At 44.6% G+C, this 20,528-nt stretch overlaps 1 protein-coding gene across 1 annotated transcript in view; it reads right to left on the bottom strand.

Annotated features, from left to right (window-relative positions):
* LOC126470643 (protein obstructor-E-like) overlaps window positions 1-14,721 on the bottom strand; it is an 80,782-nt gene extending 66,061 nt beyond the window's left edge. Inside the window, exon 1 of the mRNA XM_050098625.1 lies at window positions 14,636-14,721. Coding sequence (XP_049954582.1) covers window positions 14,636-14,684 — 49 coding nt within the window. The 5' untranslated portion in view covers window positions 14,685-14,721. The remainder of the gene's footprint in view (window positions 1-14,635) is intronic.
* Between the last annotated feature and the right edge of the window lie 5,807 nt (window positions 14,722-20,528).

Below are 20,528 nucleotides of genomic sequence, written 5' to 3'. Positions count from 1 at the left end.
TATTATTTTATTGGTCAGACATTAAGCATTAACAGTTTGAAGTGTACCAATTTCTGACAGTGCATAAGTAAGGAGTCCAGTCAAGTGATTTACAAACAGTAAGTACAGAGCACACACTTTAAAGTTGTTAATTTTAAATTGAGGTGCACAGTGCAGGGGAAGCAGTTACCGCTTTGGAGAGGAGTATGCAGGGGGGAATTGTTTTTTATCAAGTGCCCACGCTTATTGTGTATAGTCAGCTTTCTTACGTGAGAAGGAGTTGTAGGTAGCACTCGCGATACAGTGGGAACTGCTTCAGCATTCATTCCAAAACACACACACACACACACACACACACACACACACACACACACGCACACACACACACACACACACCAACTGCCAGAACACAACAACAGATCGAAAATAAATGTGCCATTCAAGATTTATACATGTGAAATTAGATTTTTGACTATGATAGCAATGAAAATAGCCGGCCGAAGTGGCCGCGCGGTTCTGGCGCTGCAGTCTGGAACCGCGAGACCGCTACGGTCGCAGGTTCGAATCCTGCCTCGGGCATGGATGTGTGTGATGTCCTTAGGTTAGTTAAGTTTAACTAGTTCTAAGTTCTAGGGGACTAATGACCTCAGCAGTTGAGTCCCATAGTGCTCAGAGCCATTTGAACCAATGAAAATAAAAACAAGGAATTGAATAGTTTTGGAGCGTGATTTATGACGTACACTGACTGATAACAACTGGAGTACAAAAACGGTTGTGAGACATAAGCAGTACCAATTGCCTCATTGACTCACTAGTACGTAGCTTGATAAAATACCCACAAATACTAAATATCATTCATCTTTCATAATTTAATAAATAAAATTGTCCAGCGTTTTCTTTTTCATTCTAAAGGCGCGAAAGTTTATGACCGGGAGGAGGGTGGTTGGAGGGTGCGGGTACGGCAAAATAACCAATTGCACTTGGGGGGTAATAGTTCAAAAAAAGTTGGGAACCACTGTTCTAGATGGTGTGACAGCTTACCGGTTATTGTTGTCCATCGCTAAATTGACGACTTATTTGCTGCGTTGCGGCTCCCCTGTCCACTGTCATTACTAACCAACGCAAAACGAAGCCACTACCAAACCAGGAACTACCTTGGTCAGATGTCTAGCTGCAGTAACGTTCTCATTCAAAGTTCGCAGCTAGTGGTCTAGTGGCTAGTGTTGCTGCGTCTGGATCACGGGATCCCAGGTTCGATTCTCGGCCGGGTGGGGATGCTCCGCCGGGGAGTGGGTGTTTGTGTTGTCCTCATAATTTCATCATCATCATCATTCGTGACAGTGGCTAGATTGGATTGTGTAAAAACTGGGCTGTGTAAAAATCGGGAATTTGTACGGGCGTTGATGACCCTGCAGTTGAGCACCCCACAAACCAAACATCATCTCTTCTCATTCAAAGCAACACGCGTCGTTACCTGACAGCGTATGCATGGAAAGGGGTCGCGAAACATGCCACGACGGCATGCCGTTAACGTAATTACATTTATTGATGGTGAGAAGGACAAAGAAGTGACAGTTCTGACAGTTAAAATGATGGTATATCCATGCAAAATGTTAAAACTGAGACAGTCAATGGTGTGCAAATTACGGCAAGAGAGAGACGATGCAGAGAGGTATGGGGTGCAAGTGTAGAGTGGCCAAAATGAAACTGGCCCGGGAAGTGTGAGGGCATGTTTTTTTTTTTTTTTTTTTTTTTTTTTTTTTTTTTTTTTTTTTTTTTTTCTCCAGTGTCCGATCAGCCGCGAAAGAGCATACCGAAGATCCAGTAACCGTTTGCGCAGATGTGTTCCGCGGTGTCTCTAGTATGACCGTCAATGGCGTCATGTTGCACTTTTCAGTTATGGGCGCACAGTGAGCATATAAAGATGTCCCCTGCCAAGTTTGAAGTGCGTGCTAACATTCAATTTCTTCATGCTGAGGGGGTCCACCTGATTTCCATGCAGCTCACATAACGTAAATGTCATGAGAAACAGCAAAGTGCGGCAGTGGTGCTGGTACTTTTAGTACAATTCTCGACCGCATGCCACAGCTGCAACGTAGACCCTCCTGTATCGTTTTCGATGGAAAGTGTTTGATCAACCACAATACACCTCGGAATTGGCTCCCTTTCATTTTCATATCTTTGCTCATACGAAACGCTGGCTATGGGGACACCATTTTGGTACAGAAACGAGCTGCAGCCCAGCGTAGAGAACTGCCGGAAAGCACAGGCGGCTGCCTTCTATGACGAGAGTATTAAAAAGTTAGTACCACGCACTATGACTGACGTCTGAGTCGCAGTGGCGAGTCTGTAGAGAAGTAGCTGGAAGGTGTATCTAAATGTTGCAAATGAAACCTGTTTGATTTTCACTGTGGTTTCCAATTCGCAACCGATCGGACCATTTTAAAAAAAAAAAAAAAAAAAATGGGAGAGAGAGCCCTCGTATTTCATGTACCTTAAGATAAGCAACCTGGTGCGGATCTTAAGTACAGTGAGATATTTCTGAACCAGTTTTGTCTTGTCCCTCCTCTATGTGCCCAAAGAACAAGAAGAAGTGTGCACATATGGATAGGTGTCGTATTAGGCAAAATTTAAGTGATTTCATGAAAACTACAAAAAATACCGAATTTGCGAGAACTTCGGAGCTTTTGTCCCACAGATCTGCACTTCAAGGAAAGCAAACAAACTCTGAGAAAAATTTTTCTGTCTGCAAGATTTGTTTCTAAAAGAACACTGAGTGAACGAGTCGAATTTTGAGCGAACAAGACGACATACTTGAAAAAAAAAGGCTCATTAAATTTTTACGAAAGAAGTAAGTATTAGAATCATAGCGACCAGCAGCTTATTCAAAAGAAACGTGAATTCTCATACAGTGTCTGGCCAAAAAAAGAGAACCACCCAGGAGAGGAGGAAACGGAATGAAATATCGTGGATTGTGACGATACGGGACGTTATTTCAGTGATTATAGAATCTAATCATATTTGCAAACAACTTGACAGTATGAGCCCCTTATCAGTATGACGGTATCACACCCCACCCCCCAACCCCCGCCCTCCCTAACCTAGATGCATGCACTGACTCGGTTGGGAAGGTCTCATAAGGCCGTTGTATCCTCTCCTGAGATAAGCTGACCCACAGCTATTGTAACTGCTTCTTGATATGCTCGATACTGGCACTGAGAACCAGTTGACGTCCGCACTGGTCCCACAGATACCAGATGTGAAGGAGTTACCAGATGCTTGGTGCACAATACGGCGATCCTCCGTTGTGGTGGTCAAAGGTGGTCGACTGGAACCGTGACGAGAAGTATGACTGATCTCACGTTCCCATTCAGTCCAACATCGGGCCTCTGTCACTTCCAAATGCCCCATAAATCTGGATATTGCACGATTCTTCCGACCGGCCAAATGGAGACCGGCAATGAGGCCGTTTTCAAACTCTGTCAAGTGCTGATACGAGTAACTCTGTCTCTCACGAGTATGCGGCATCTCTGTGTCCTTCACAGTGATCGCTCAACATCTGACGCTGTTCAAGCCCCTTAATCTGGTAAATATTTAATATTTACATATCCGCCAATGGTGTGTACGTGTACCATGTAGCATTCATACCGGATCGTGTCTTCTGGGTGCTTCACTTTTTTTATCAGACAGTGTATATTACACCGTGAATAAATATTGTTAAGTGCGCGAGGACTGTTATGAAACAAAATTGTCGGTCAATGCTCAATTATTGTGTTGTGTGTGATATTGGTGCGTAGAGTGTGAGAGTGCTCCACTTATAAGAATATTTGAGTATACTCCACCACTGCCTCTTCGTTTTTCGTGTGTGAACACGACGGTGTTGCCACCGAAGTTAGGTCTTCTGTTACTTTGCCAAATAATACATTCCGTCATAGCGGGACACGATCCTTCTCATCACCACGTTGTTGCCCACGTCAGTGGCCTCCGTTGGTGGTGGTTCCTCCAGAAACGAAGTAGACCTGCGCACGGTAAAGCTCTGACGTGGTGCCACATGAAAAGTAAAATGTAATTTCAGGAGCAGAGGCTTCAATTTTTTTCGATACACACGATTTTCTGGAAGTTAATTGGATCCGATTCTTGTAGGGAGTGCAGTGGAAGTCTTATAACATCGCAATCCACACGAACAAATCACAGCACGCTTTACACCCGTCTACGTGTGTACTGCTGCTAATACACTACTGGCCATTAAAATTGCTACACCACGAAGATGACGTGCTACAGACGCGAAATTTAACCGACAGGAAGAAGATGCTATGATATGCAAATGATTAGCTTTTCAGAGCATTCACACAAGGTTGGCGCCGGTGGCGACACCTACAACGTGCCGACATGGGGAAAGTTTCCAACCGATTTCTCATACACAAGCAGCAGTTGACCCGCGTTGCCTGGTGAAACGTTGTTGTGATGCCTCCTGTAAGGAGGAGAAATGCGTACCATCACGTTTCCGACTTTGATAAAGGTCGGATTGTAGCCTATCGCGCTTGAGGTTTATCGTATCGTGACATTGCTGCTCGTGTTGGTCGAGACCCAGTGACTGTTAGCAGAATATGGAGTCGTTGGGTTAGGAGGGTAATACGGAACGCCGTGCTGGATCCCAACGGCCTCGTATAAGTAGCAGTCGAGATGACAGGCATCCTATCCGCATGGCTGTAACGGATCGTGCAACCACGCCTCGATCCCTGAGTCAACAGATGGGAACGTTTGCAAGACAACAACTATCTTCACGAACAGTTCGACGACGTCTGCAGCAGCATGGACTATCAGCTCGGAGACCATGGCTGCGGTTACCCGTGACGCTGCATGGTGTACTCAGCGAAGAACCTTGGGTGCACGAATGGCAAAACGTCATTTTCTCGGATGAATACAAGTTATGTTTACAGCATCATGATGGTCGCATCAGTGTTTGGCGACATAGCGGTGAACGCACATTGCAAGCGTGTATGCGCCATCGCCATACTGGCGTATCACCCGGCGTGATCGTATGGGGTGCCATTGGTTACACGTCTCGGTCACCTCTTGTTCGCATTGACGGCACTTTGAACAGTGGACATTACATTTCAGATGTGTTACGACCCGTGGCTCTACCCTTCATTCGATCCCTGCGAAACCCTACATTTCAGCAGGATAGTGCACGACCACATGTTGCAGGTCCTGAACGGGCCTTTCTGGATACAGAAAATGTTCGACTGCTGCCCTGGCCAGCACATTCTCTAGATCTCTCACCAATTGAAAACGTCTGGTCAATGGTGGCCGAGCAACTGGCTCGTCACAATACGCCAGTCACTACTCTTTTTGAACTGTGGTATCGTGTTGAAGCTGCATGGGCAGCTGTACCTATACACGCCATCCAAGCTCTGTTTGACTCAATGCCCAGGCGTATCAAGGCAGTTATTGCGGTCAGAGTTGGTTGTTCTGGGTACTGATTTCTCGGGATCTATGCTCCCAAATTGCGTGAAAATGTAATCACATGTCAGTTCTAGTATACTATATTTGTCCAATGAATACCCGTTTATCATCTGCATTTCTTCTTGGTGTAGCAATTTTAATGGCCAGTAGTGTAGTTTGACTTCCTCTGATCAATATTGCCGTTGCTGTTGATCGATAATCTGCACGGTATTTGGTATTAGAAAGAAGAGTAGTGAATTGTTCTGCAGTAAAACTTTTTCCTAGAACTGACAGTGAATCAGTGCTTTGAGATTTTGTCTCCAGTTCCAGGGAAACTCTTTCGACCTCACTCTACAGTATCCATACGGTTCCAAAGGATTATAGGGTTAACCTCAGTCTTGAAGAGACGTGTCTCCCTGTCCGGTCTACTCGGCCGTTTATGAGAACTTTGTTGACATTCATACATTAATGAAGGAAGGCCTACATGTATTATCTCACGAGTTAGGGGGTCCTTGGACCTGTGTATGCTTGAGTGTCATATCATACTGGAAGACCAGCATGAAACTTGACCCATACTAGTTACCGTATTCCCTGACAAAGAGACAAATGCGTCAGTGTGAGACAAAAATTTCGAAGTAGTTTATCTTGCAGTCTAAATGTAACGATTATACGAGTAGGTTTAAAAAACTGTATTTATCATTATACGGTTCAAATTAAACCTCAAAAGAAGTGAGCTCTTGAATATGAAGACACGCCAGTAGCAGTTCGAGAACCCTGAATGGTAAACGATTTCTGGGAATACCCGCCACAAGCACCAGAGGCACTTAAAACCATTCGTCCTACATCAGTTCTCTCATCATGACAGCACCTCAGAACGTTCATCGAAAATTTTCAACGAGTGTTTTCCTGCAGTGCGGTTTACATTCTTCAGGCTGCCTCTGACAGTCTGATCTTGAGCCATTCGACTCTGCCTTGATACTATTATAGACTCTAGAGAGGACCTTCTGCAGAAGTGTAACAGTTAGTATGCTCATATATCAAAAAATACTTGGAAAAAACTTCTGACAGACCCATTTAATAACGTCAAAAAATTTTTGGAAAGGAAAATACGTAATTGGGACTGTTTCGCAAGGCTTTACAAGAGCGGTTTGTTTGCTCATACTCGTAAGTTCAGGGATCTTCGAGATGCAAGACAAAAATATCATTGCGTTCTGGATACATTGTGCCAACATAATTGTGGCGGGACTAAACGAAACTCATGACATTAAGGGCACGACAGTACGATAAAACCTGGTATGTCTGCACAAGTTGCTGCGTGCAGGCGTCTATGGTACGGTGGTTCTGTGCAACACTGCGTCTGTTTTTCTACAGTATGCGAGTTGCAGATAAGCAGGATGGCACAGGAAACGCGTTTGCACATTTGGATGACTTTAAAGTGACGTGAGAGAAGTTCGTGGGATAGTGATATGGACATATACAGATGGCGCCAGTATTGTTTGCGTAAGGTATATACAAAACGCCAGTGCATTGGCGGAGCTCTCATTTGTACTCAGGTGATTCATGTGAAAAGATTTCCGACGTGATTATGGCCACACGACGGGAGTTAACAGACTTTGGACGCGGAATGGTAATTAGAGCTAGACGCATGGGACATTCCATTTCGGAAATCTTAGGAAATTCAGTACTCCGAGATCCAAATATCAGGCATTACCTCTTACTACGGACAACACAATGGCTTATGACCTTCACTTAACGACTGAGAGCAGCGGTTGGACCCTAGACAACTGGTACCGTGGCCTGGTCAAATGAATTCCAATTTCAGTTGGAAAGAACTGATGACAGGGTTCGAGAGTGGCGCAGACCCCACGAAGACAAGGACCAAAGCTGTGAACAAGACACTGTGTAAGCTGGTGGTGGCTCCATAATGGTGTGGGCTGTGTTTGCATGGAATGGACTGCATCCTTGTGGCCGAGCGGTTCTAGGCGCTACAGTCTGGAACCGCGCTACCGCTACGGTCGCAGGTTCGAATCCTGCCTCGGGCATGGATGTGTGTGATGTCCTTAAGTTAGTTAGGTTTAAGTAGTTCTAAGTTCTAGGGGACTGATGACCTCAGAAGTTAAGTCCCATAGTGCTCAGAGCCATTTTTTGACTGGGTCCTCTGGTCCAGCTGAACCTATCATTGACTGGAAATGGTAATGTTCGGCTACTTGGAGACCATTTGCAAATTCATGGACTTCATGTTCCCAAGCGATGGAAGTTTCACGGATGACAATGCGCCATGTAACCAGGCCACAATTGTTCGTGGCAGATTTGAAGAACATTCTGGACAATTCATCGAATGATTTGGCTACCTAGATCGCCCGATAAGAATTTAAACTAACATTTATGGGATCAGTTAGTAATAATAATAATGTTAGTGTCGTGTGACGAGGGCCTCCCGTCGGGTAGACCGTTCGCCTGGTTCAAGTCTTTCGATCTGATCCTACTTCGGTGACTTGCGCGTCCATGGGGATGAAATGATGATGATTAGGACAACACAACACCCAGTCCCTGCGTGGAGAAAACCTCCGACCCGCCCGGGAATCGAACCCGCGCCCTTTGGATTGACATTCAGTCGCGCTGACCACTCAGCTACCGGGGGCGGACGGGTCAGTTAGTGCTGAGTATCCTGCAGCTGGAACACTTTCGCAATTATGGACGGCAGCAAGGCAGGGCACTTCCAACGACTTGTTGAGTCTATGCCAAGTCGAGTTGTTGTACTATGACGAGCAAAAGGAGGTCCGACACGATATTAGGAGGTATCCCACGACTTTGTCACCTCGGTGCAATGCCTCACTAACAAGAGTCCGTTTACCCGAGAGAATCACGGAACTGCTGAGAGGGCACAAGCGGATCGCAAGCTATAGACGGGTTGTCCCGAAAGCGTGCGGAGGACGTTAGCAGAGAGAGAAGCCGTAACGGCGCGGCGCGAGTCTTTCACAAGACGGCTGTCGGTGGCCGCTTTCTCCTGGCAGCGCTCGCGACCGCCAACCGCCGCGCATCGCAAACAAAATACGTGCCAGCCCGCCGTGTGCTTTCCTCCGCCTCGCACATTTCTGCCATCTACACCGGAGAGCGTCGTACCGTTTTCCAAATAATAATCTGCCGATGTACTTCAGAACCGGCTGCGGCGTTTTCAAACAGCTGATAGTGAAGCCAGCGTTGTCGTAAAAATAACTCTACCTTACGCAGGTTTTTCTGTTGGGTTGGAAGTCCCGTTTACAATAAAGCCATGAGATATAAAGTCAGATTTGAAAGAAATCATTCTAGGCTCTGTTCAGTGAACCATTTCGGTACTCACTTGTTTTGATATAGGTGCCCTATGAAACATGTATGGCTCTGAGCGCTATGGGACATAACGTCTGAGGTCATCGGTCCCCTATAACTCAGAACTACTTAAACTTAACCAACCTAAGGACATCACACATATCCATGCCCGAGGCAGGATTTGAACCTGCGACCGTATCGGTCGCGTGGTTCCAGACTGAAGCGCCTAGAACCACTCGACCACACCGGCCGGCTATGAAACATGTATCGAGTTCACTGCACGTATAATTTTGTGCCTGTGTTTCCAGCAGTTGATTAAGAGACGATCAGTTTCTGTTCGAAGGCCATACAGTCCAGAATCGGTATGCCAATCAGGACAAATAGCCGTGAGCACTGAGGCAATTATCCCACCGACGCACCAGGCTGAAGATACTTGTTCGTCCTGCTGCGTGAAGGACTGTGCAACTACCCGCTGCACATACTCGTCCGACAGCAATTGTCAACCCTGCAAGGCCTTTTTTAAGGGACCGAAGAGAAATCAGGGCTGTAGGGCGGGTGCTGGAGTGTCTCCTGTTTGAGTTGTCGTAACTTCCGCGTTATGACATTTGCGTTATGGAGACGTGCGTTATCATGAAGTAGCAGCACCCATTGTCGCAGTTTTCATTCCGCAACGGTGGTTTTCGAAAGACAAGCTGCCCCACACATATTCTTCATTCTCCATGGATGTCTACCGATGTTTGTGGTGGTGGTGGTGGTTGTTAGTGTTTAACGTCCCGTCGACAACGAGGTCATTAGAGACGGAGCGCTAGCTCAGGTTAGGGAAGGATTGGGAAGGAAATCGGCCGTGCCCTTTCAAAGGAACCATCCCGGCATTTGCCTGAAACGATTTAGGGAAATCACGGAAAACCTAAATCAGGATGGCCGGAGACGGGATTGAACCGTCGTCCTCCCGAATGCGAGTCCAGTTTGCTAACCACTGCGCCACCTCGCTCGGTGATGTTTGTTCTTCGGCAGCCAAATGAAGAATAACAGCACGTTGGTCGTGTTTGGACCCATTTCGTAATAACGCCGCCATAGTTCACTTTTCCGCATTTACTGCACGTACGTAGGAAAGACACGAATGCCACACTCATCCCTTGTCTAAATCTCGTTGCTTGTACGCTCGCATCGGAACCGTGCTGCGTTGCATATACACTGAAGCAACGTCTTCAAGCGGAAAACTTTTGATCGTCCTTTATACATACACATTTGTGGTGAAGCAGCTCTAATGGTATTCTCACTGTTCCATTTCAGTGCTATGGTGAAACGAGCGTCGTCTTAGTTATACTTCTTCAATAGTGGAAATCAACGACTGTGTGTTTAACACGATGTGAACGAAATAAAAACAGCAACCAGCCACCATCTTGTGAAATCGACATGTTAGGTGTTCATTCGTCCTCTTGAAACGGTCTCGCTTGTCCTAAAATGGAAATATATTTCCGTAGCTGATTACTTTCGGTTGTATTACATCGAAATGCATGCAATCACTGGTAGAAATTAAAACAACTATGATTAGTTTCTTTCTTATCATTCATATTGCCCACATTTTCATATTGCTATTTGAGAACACCTGAGAAACTTCCCGGATGAGTTTCACTGATGTGTGACATATAGTTTATTCCAACAGAAATGCCGCGCGGGCTAACCGCGTGGTCTCAGGCGCCTTGCCACGGTTCGCTCGGCTCCCCCAGTCGGAGGTTCGAGTCCTCTCTGAGGCGTGGGCGTGTGTGTTGTCCTTGGCGTAAATTGGATTAAGTAGCGTGTAAGCCTAGGGACCGATGACCTCGGCAGTTTGGGCCCATAGAAATTTGCCACAAAAAATTTTCCAACGGAGTGGAAACATTCCCCGCTCTTGGTATAGGCAAGGTAACTGCATTTGGATGCACACTGCAGGCGAAAGTGACCTTCATCATTGTTCACTCTTATGAATGTTCCTTCAGTCCCCCCCGTAGCTGAGTGTTTGTCAGCACGACGGAATGTCATGCCAAAGATCCCGGGTTCGATTCCCGGCAGGGCCGGAGATTTCCTCATCAGCTCAGGGAGTGGATGTTGTGTTGTCCTAATAATCATCTCATCGTCATCGACACACAAGTCGCCGAAGTGGCGTCAACTCAAGAGACTTACACCAGGCGAACGGTCTACCCGACGGGAGGCCCTAGCCACACGACATTTCATTTCATTTCAATGTTTCTTCACACGAAAGACAGAAACCAGAAGACTACATCAAAATTTCGTAACCACCTGGAAATAAGGCTTTCGAAGATTCAGGTGAGATATTACCGAGTGCATGGAAAAAGACAAAGGCGCTGTCTCCGTTGTGCACGTATTCTGCTGGCGAGGTGAAAGTCTTTCGCAAAGGTGTTCAGTTGGACGTCTTACAAATTCCCTACTGTCTCAAAGCGTTACAACAAAGACGCGAACAACTAACTTAAGTAATCTTTCACCCGTCTGTTTCACAGAACTTTTCTTCCTAACGTGACTGCTTAATTGCTATAGACGATGCAACGCACAGAGCATTGTGATGGTAATTTCTAAACACTTCTGAATGGCTCTGATTCATTCTGGATAGCCGGCCACGGTGGCCGAGCGGTTCTAGGCGCTTCAGTCCGGAACAGCGTCACTGCTACGGTCGCAGGTTCGAATCCTGCCTCGGACATGGATGTGTGTGATGTCCTTAGGTTAGTTAGGTTTAAGTAGTTCTAAGTTTTAGGGGATTGATGACCTCTGATGTTAAGTCCCATAGTGCTCAGAGCCCTTTGAACCATTCTGGATAGGAACAATATTTAAGGAAGTAAACAGTTATAACTATTCTTTATATCGTAACTTACATAATACCAGCTATTGTAGAATCCGCTCAGTTACGTAACTACAATGAAAGGAAAAAGATGTTATTACTTCACTCTCTCAACCCCGTTCCAGTCAAAAGGTCGCCCAGCGTGCATAGACGAATTACAATGTAATGATCAGTGTCCCTCAAAAAGCAGCTAATACGTTAGAATGTCCTTGGATATATCAGCACACTTGACATTATTGAAGCCGTTTCAAGGCAAAGTAACAAGAACGAAGGAAAACGCTGGCACGGCCTCCGGAGCGCGTGTCCTTCTAGGGGAAGTTGTCCGCCGCCTGCAGTGTCTCGCGACGTGTTCTACTTTATGCAAGTCGTCTGGCTACAGAATGACCTTTGCTTCACTGAGTCGCTCAGCGAACTCCAATAGGACACGCGGCATCGGGTGTCACGTGACCTAAGTTCCAGTACGAGCCAAAAAACGTATTAATTCCTCCAACGTACCTCTCGCATAATGAATGCGACAATGAAACAATAGAAATTCGTGCTAAACCATAGGGGTAACGAAAATACTTCTTCTAGCGTAGAACCAGCGAGTGGAAAATGAAGGGGGTAAGATGATCCTGGTACACGATGTAACTTCGTAAAACACTGTGCATGCGGAGAACTGATAGCGACTTTGCGTTCGCATTTGTACTGCAGAGTGACAAACACTTCCAGCTTTTTTCATGGTTGCCATAGAGGCTGTTCTTGGCAGAACAGTGGAAGGACAAAAGTTCATAATAAAATCCGTGTGTTGTGCTATGAATAGCTTTTCTACTTCACCAATACGCATTTCGAAGCACATTTTCTTGATCAGGGCTTCAGCTGTCTTCTTTGGAAATGTATAAATTTTTTAAAAAACAATGTAAACAACATGTGTAACTTGTTCCATTGGGGCGTCATACACAACATAAAACAGCAAAATTGACAGATAAGCGTCTCAGGCGTGTCGCAATCAAGGCCCTTCCATGAAAACTGAATACTAGTGATGAAACCGTTCGAAATGTACTCTGGTGACGTAAAAACGCTATCGAAAAGAGCATATACGAATTTTATTATTATTTAAATGACATCATATCTGCTTTCAGCTGTTATCTCTGTCCAACGTCAACGTGGAAGTCAAAAATCTTATGCTCAAAATTCAAATGGCTCTGAGCACTACGGGACTTAACATCTGAGGTCATCAGCCCCCTAGACTTAGAACTACTTAAACCTATCTAACCTCAGGACATCACACACACCCATGCCCGAGGCAGGATTCGAACCTGCGACCATCGCAGCAGCGCAGTTCCGAACTGAAGCGCCTAGAACCGCTCGGCCACTGCGGCCGGCACTTATGCTCAAAAATGGCATAAATGCTGAAATTACAATAGTAAAACAAAAACAGTAAAAGCTAAAAGTAAATATGACGTAATTTAAAAAATTATACAGTAGAATCTGTGGACCCATATCTCAAGAAAATGATTTTATCATTATATTTCCCAATAAATACATTGTTCACAGTGCAAAAATCTATTTTTACAATCATGCGGAACAGCTTTGCGCCGTCACATGGCTGTTTTTATCTTAATTTTCGAGTGTGGGAGTTGCATATCACAAGCACCGTAATTTCTCTTAACTTTTATGTATGAAAGTGAAACAGAAGGAAAGCGAATAACCAGCTGTTGAGAAATGGCAAGGTCTCAATAATCGTCTAAGATAAAGCCTGCTTGTAAGAGAAATTCCAGAAATATTATTGCTATAGCACTGGCGCAAATTATTCCTACGTATACAACTATATAGATACAGATATGTTAATTGATGCTCAAGAAACGAGTGCCTAGTCAACTCGCTGACTGCGCAAGAAAAGCTGCTTGGAAACCAGAGTATAAAAGACCAACCAAAGGTGCAATAATTGGTTTTTGTTTAGTTCGCACTAGAATGTCACTTGCTGATGTGTCTATCAGCGGACATATATCTTCCCTAAAATTGAAGTAATTTACGTAATACATTAGGTAACAATGAATAATGATTTATATTCTGAACTGAAATTCGCGGACAATAGTGAGCCATTAATGTCATGCAAAATATCTTTACGCCACCAAATAAATATTTTTTCTGTTAATTTTCCGGTGTCATGGTTATGTATCAAAAGAAAGTACCGTAATTCCTTTTAATGTACGAGTAAAGTAAAATATAAGGAAAGAAAATAAGTTGCTGTTCAGAAATGGCAATGTCTTAACAATCGTCTAGGATAAAGCCCACTTGCAAGAGAACGTCTGCAAACATTGTTGCCATAGCATCGGTGCATATACTCTCCAAGTACGGAAATGTGATTATTCAGCGAACAACTATGTGAATCTGTTCAGTAGTGCTCAGTAAATTAGTGCCTATTAAACTCTTCGATAAGGATAGAAGCTGAAGTAACGAATTACAATTTGTGACTAGGCTGGGACTTGACTCCAGATCTCGTGCTCACTAGGCAGATGTGTTGTCCACTATACCACCGTGGAATTGTAGCCGACACAGCTGTACAGACTACCCTACTCCAGGACCCTCCCTAACACAAATTCACACTTCAGCCCATCATGGCACAAGTTTTAATTCAGTGCTTCAGGTTCTACCATGGTGTAAGTTAAAATTGAGACTCAGTATATCTCCAGGGAAATGTAATCCCATCGGATCAATAGATCACCTACCAAACTCGTTGACTGCGTTATACCTGTCTGCTTTGAAACACACAATATGAAATCTCAGCAAAATGAATTAGAACAACTTTTTTTTCGCTACTCGTTGAAGTACCATACGTGTTCTCCAAAAGTCGAGCAATTTAGTAACTCACGAATAATAAAGCAACAATGAACCGCGATCTAAAATCTGAACTGAAATTCGCAGACCGCAGTGAACTGTGGCATTTAAAAATTAGCGGTGCTGTCTGGTGTCAAATACACAGGTACGATAGGCGGTCCTCTCGCCTGCGCACAGCCCCGCAGTTCTGTGACCATCGAGCGTTCTCACAGAGTCCGGGAAGCTGTGCTGCGGAACGAGAGGGAGTCTCACCGACGAAGGCGAGGAGCAGGATGGCGGCGGCTGCTGCTGCGGGTCTCATGTTGCTGTGCGACGCGGCGCCGGACTGGCCGCGGCGACCTTGCGGCTGCGCTTATACACGCCCGCCGCGAGAAAGTACCGGTAGGCGGCCTTTCGGCCAGCGCAATCTCTGAGCCCGCTGCTCCCTAGCCTTTTGTTGTCCACGGAAAGCACGGTGGGCGCCCCCGACGACATGTGTACAGTTGTATACCGATAACGCTAACGACCGTCTTTTACCGAATCCGAGAGCGTGAACTTTATGACGTCCCTAATGAAACAGAAATACCTCGCAAAGAACTACCCTCTAGAAAAATGCACTCGTGGTGGCGCGAATCCAGGGTTCGAACACGTGACAGTCATTGATTCTTGAGGGTACTTTTGGTCTGTCGTTGCAACTACAAAAATGCGTGATTTTTTCACTAGACGCGTTTCGCACCAGTGGTGGTGATTTTTCGGCTGATTTCTCGCTTAAATCGGGATATGCGGTCTGATAGCACATCAATGTTTTTCTATATCTGACACTGATAATTTTCGTCTAATTTTTAGATGTTCTGCAGCACTATCCATTTCTCACGCCACACTTTTATGCATAAAAGTGTGGTGTGAGAAATGCATAAAAGTATGGTGTGAGAAATGCATAGCGCTGCAGACATCTAAAAATCAGACGAAAATTATCAGTATCAAAAACAGAAAAACATCGATGCGCTAGCAGACGGCATTTCCCGATGTAAGCGAAACATCAACCTAAAAATCACCACCACTGATGATGCTTTACCTCAATAAAGCGAAAAGCGTCTGGTGAAAAAATCACGCATTTTTGTAGTTGCAACGACAGACCAAAAATACCTTCAAGAATTATAAAGCAACTACGGACACTATGACCACACAAATGAAGAATTTAATGTCACCTTGTCAAGTCGCAGATTGTTCGTCATTTAGGGCGTTTTAAGACCGCCTGTATAGGATCGATGCCTGGTGCAAGAATTGGCAGTTCTGCTGAACCTACAACTTATCCTATAATGGGCATATAAAAGTTTCCTTTTGACGGCGTTTCTGCGTCGTATATGCAAAGTAGTGTGACTCCGGTATGGGTACGTAATCTAAGGCTGTAGAAAAATGTCGATACTTCAATATTTCGATATTTTCCCCAAAAATATCGATATATACTGGCACGATACCTTGTCCCGCTATATCGATATCGAAAGACAAAATCGAGTGCCGATATTTTTATTTTATATTATATTTTTTCGCATTTTTCAGTAAATATTTGAAATTGTTCTTTTAAAATTGCAGTAGAACATAATTTTATTTTCAGAGAGTGAAGAAGTGTTACAAACTTTTTGAGCTTTCATCACATCCAGTCTTTCTCTTTGACTGTGTGAACAAATATAGGTGGCACAAAGAAGAAGTCCGATTACACTGGGGGTGGCTGTGTGATTGGAATAACAAGATTTCCGATGTGAAGAAATAGCACACCAGTTGACTTAGAAAACAACTTTTATCGCCACTAGTGTGCTTTTCTTCACATCGGCATTTTCAAAAACAGTTACTGAAAATGATGAAGAAAAATCAAAATGACGAGAGAGTCTTTGCGTGGGCAGAGGCGTGTGAGGGAAAATGCTAACGTAAATGTCGCTCGGTGCTGGTATCAGAAACTGCAACGTTTAACTTCACCACGCAGTTTTGACACTACAACTGGAGGGCCGATGGTGTTTGCAAAAATGAAAAAACAGGGAAGTCTACATGAAGTGTTCCAGACAAATTCATATGTGACTAAACCGAACGGCGGACCTATCGGACACCTTTTATTGTGTCACTTACCTGCAGTTACCGCTGTTAGCAAAGTGGTTATCGCCAAGTGTCAACGTGCATCATTTTCCTTTCAATTTTTGTTTTAAGGGGCAGACTGCTAGCTCGTTGACGTGCAGAATATCTAATAAGAAACCAATACTTACATGTACAGCTCTAAAACTGGCAGTATGTTTACAATGTGTAGCCGATATTTTTACAAAAAAATGGTTCAAATGGCTCTGAGCACAATGGGACTTAACTGCTGTGGTCATCAGTCCCCTAGAACTTAGAACTACTTAAACCTAACGAACCTAAGGACATCACACACATCCATGCCCGAGGCAGGATTCGAACCTGCGACAGAACCGGTCACGCAGTTCCAGACTGTAGCGCCTAGAACCGTTCGGCCACTCCGGCCAACGATATTTTTACAGGCCAGTACGTCGATATTTTTTCCGTCTATATACCAATACTATTTTCGACGTATCTATGGTCGATAATATTTTTTTTAAATATTCATATATCGGGTTCCCGATATTTTTAAAAATATCAACAGTCCTAATTCAAACAACGACATTTAGGCAGGGATTAGTGTGACATTCGTGTCTCTCTGATGTGCATGCAGTAAATGCTGAAACGTGAAGCGTGGCGACGTTATTACCAAATGCATACAAACGTGCTGTTATTATTTTCTTGGCTGTTGATGACCAAACAGTAGTAAACATACATCGTAGAGTGAAGAATGTGTATAGGGCAGCATAGCTGTCGAAAACCATCGATGTGGAATGGTGCGCCAACTTCCGCACTGGTCACGATTTGACACTGGATGCCGGTCTGTCTGGGAGGTCGCCTCTTCCATTTCAAGGAACCTGGTGTCTCCATCGCTGGAGAACGATACAGCGCAACGCTGGATGAATTACGGTGACAGTTAAGGCGAAACGTCAGGGAAAACTGCGACATGTAGTGCTGATTCACGGTAACGAACGTCCCCATATCGCAAATGTCGTAACGCAGAAGTTGCGCCAGCTAAAGTGGGTGACACTCGAGCTCTCGCCCTATAGTTTTGATGTGTAACCAAGCGATTATCACGCCTTCGCTTCCTTAAAAAGGGCCTTGAAGGGTCGGCGGTTACTGCCGGACGAGGATGTGCAGCAGGCAGCTACGGACTTCTTCATGGAGCCGGACACGGTGTTTTATCAAACAGGTATCTTCAACCTCAAGCGTCAGTGGGATGATTGCCTCCATCAACACGGCGATTTGTCCTGATCTGGACTGTACGGTCTTCGAACGGAAACTTTTTGAACGCCCTTTATAGCAGATAGGTTGAAGAAAGGCAAATTTAAGCTTATAACTTTTTTAGATTTAGAGGAAACTTCTGACAATGTTGAGTGGACTAAACTCTTTTGAAATTATGAAAGTACCAAGGATAAAAAACAGGGAACGAAAGATTATTTACAGCTTTTACAACAACAAAAAAATGGTTCAAGTGGCTCTGAGCACTATGGGACTTAACATCTATGGTCATCAGTCCCCTAGAACTTAGAACTACTTATACCTAACTAACCTAAGGACATCACACAACACCCAGCCATCACGAGGCAGAGAAAATCCCTGACCCCGCCGGGAATCGAACGCGGGAACCCGGGCGTGGGAAGCGAGAACGCTACCGCACGACCACTTTTACAGAAACCAGACTGCTGTTGTAAGAGTCTAGTGTCGTGAAAAAGCTGGCCGTTGTAGCCGAGCGGTTCTAGGCACTTCAGTCCGGAACCGCTCTGCTGCTACAGTCGCAGGTTCGAATCCTGCCTCGGGCATGGATGTGTCTGCTGTCCTTAGTTAGGTTTAAGTAGTTCTAAGTCTAGGGGACTGATGACCTCAGATGTTAAGTCCCATAGTGTTCAGAGCCATTTGAACCATTGTGTCGTGAAAATGAAGCCATAATAGAGAAAGCAACGGGACAGGCTTGTAGGCTATCCCGACGTTATTGAGTCTGCACACTGAGCAAATAGTTAAGGAAACCAAGGTGAAATTTGGTTGAAATGGTTCAAATGGCTCTGAGCACTATGGGACTTAACTTCTGAAGTCATCAGTCCCCTAGAACTTAGAACTACTTAAACCTAACGAACCTAAGGACATGTTCCAGACTATGGCGCCTAGAACCACTCGGCCACTACGGCCGGCGGTGAAATTTGGAAAGGGAATTAAAGTTCGCGGAGAAGTTACAAAAACTTTAAATTTTCCGACGACATTGTGATTCTGTCAGAGACGGGAACGGATCTGGAAATACAGTTGATGATTGGACAGTGTCTTGAAAAGGGGCTATAAAATGAACATCAACAGACTCAAAACAAGGATAATTGAGTGTAATCTAATTAAATCAAGCGATACTGAGGGAATTAGATTAGGAAATGAAAAACTAAAAGTAGTAAATGAGTTTTGCTATTTGGACAGTAAAATAACTGATGATGGTCAAAGTAGGCGTCTATAAAATAACGAGTGGCAATAGCAAGAAAAACATATCTAAAAAGTGGAATTCGTTAAGATCTAATATCAATTTAAGTGTTAAGACAGCTTTTCTGAAGGCATTCGACTGAATTGTAGCCTTTCACAAAAGTGAAACGTGGACGACAAGCAGTTTAGACAGGACGAGAATAGAAACTCCTGAAATTTAGGGCTACACGAAAATGCTGAATATTAGATGGGCAGACCCAATAACAATCGAGAAAGCACTGAATAGAATTGGAAAAAAAGAAATTTATGGTACAACTTGACTAAATGAAGGGGTTGGTTGATAGGACGCATCCTGAGATGTGAAGGAACTGCCAGTCTGGTAATGGAAAAAAGTGTCGGGAGAATAAACTCTAGAGGCAGACCAAGGCTTGAGCATAGTAATCAGGTTCAAACTGATGCACGTGGCGCTAGCTATGCAGAGATGAAGAGGCTTGCACGCGAGCCGCGCGGGATTAGCCGAGCGGTCTTGGGAGCTGCAGTCATGGACTGTGCGGCTGGTTCCGGCGGAGGTTCGAGTCCTCCCTCGGGCATGGGTGTGTGTGTGTGTGTTTGTCCTTAGGATAATTTAGGTTAAGTTTTGTGTAAGCTTAGGGACTGATGACCTTAGCAGTTAAGTCCCATAAGATTTCACACACATTTGAACATTTTTTGCACGCGATAGACTAGCATCGAGAGCGGCGTCAAACCAGTCTTCGGACTGAAGACAACAACGCTAAATTCTGTCTACAGGTTTATTGATAAGTACCTGCAAGGTTCCAGAATAAGACTGCAAGAAAACTACAAGACATACAGAAAATATACACATAATAGTGGATAGAGAATCTCTCCAAGTTTTTCACTCACATTACAGGTGCTCAGTATGGGCACCGTTTGTGAGGCGCGTCAGTACGGTGGTCAGACTCTTGCCATACACATCCTAACATGGTGTGGTCGATGCCAGAGACCGTATTAGTTATCCTTTATAGCAACTCTTCGAAATGAAGTTGCAGCGTAGGTAGGAACACACGATCTTTCACATAACCCCACAAGAAGAAATCACTCGGAGTTAAGTGAGGTGACCGTGAGGGCCGTTGAAGAGAAGAGTCCTAGTGGGTAGCTCGTCCAATTAAGTGCTGAGTCAGTTCATCACTGAGAAAATCAAGAACGTCTGAAAAAAAGTGTGGTAGAGCACCGTCTTGTTGCAAAATAAAGATTTCAAAGTCTTGCTGTGATTGAGGCTTGAACCAATGCTACAACGCGTCCAGGAACATGAAATCTGTCACAGTTTTCTCCGCAAAGAAGAACAGCCAGTGAAATTTTGAAGAGAACATGGTACAAAAGATGTTAACCTTAGGTGAATCACGAATGTGCGCCACAATCTAGCTTGGACGTTCTGTGCCCAAAATACCATCTTATGACGATGCACCTTTCCAGACACATTAAACACGGCTTTTTTCACTGATAACCAACTTCTGCGATAAACCGTACTCCTCCAGTAGTTCTGCAAGGCATTGTAATAGTCAGAACAAAGCTCATGGTCCTGAGTATTCAGCACTTGTGACAATTGCATACGGTATGGATTTAC

The sequence above is a fragment of the Schistocerca serialis genome, chromosome 3 (genome assembly GCF_023864345.2).
Source record: "Schistocerca serialis cubense isolate TAMUIC-IGC-003099 chromosome 3, iqSchSeri2.2, whole genome shotgun sequence".
Taxonomy (NCBI): domain Eukaryota; kingdom Metazoa; phylum Arthropoda; class Insecta; order Orthoptera; family Acrididae; genus Schistocerca; species Schistocerca serialis.
The sequence above is the reverse complement of the archived record's forward strand: the minus strand, read 5'-3'. Positions and strand labels throughout refer to the sequence as shown.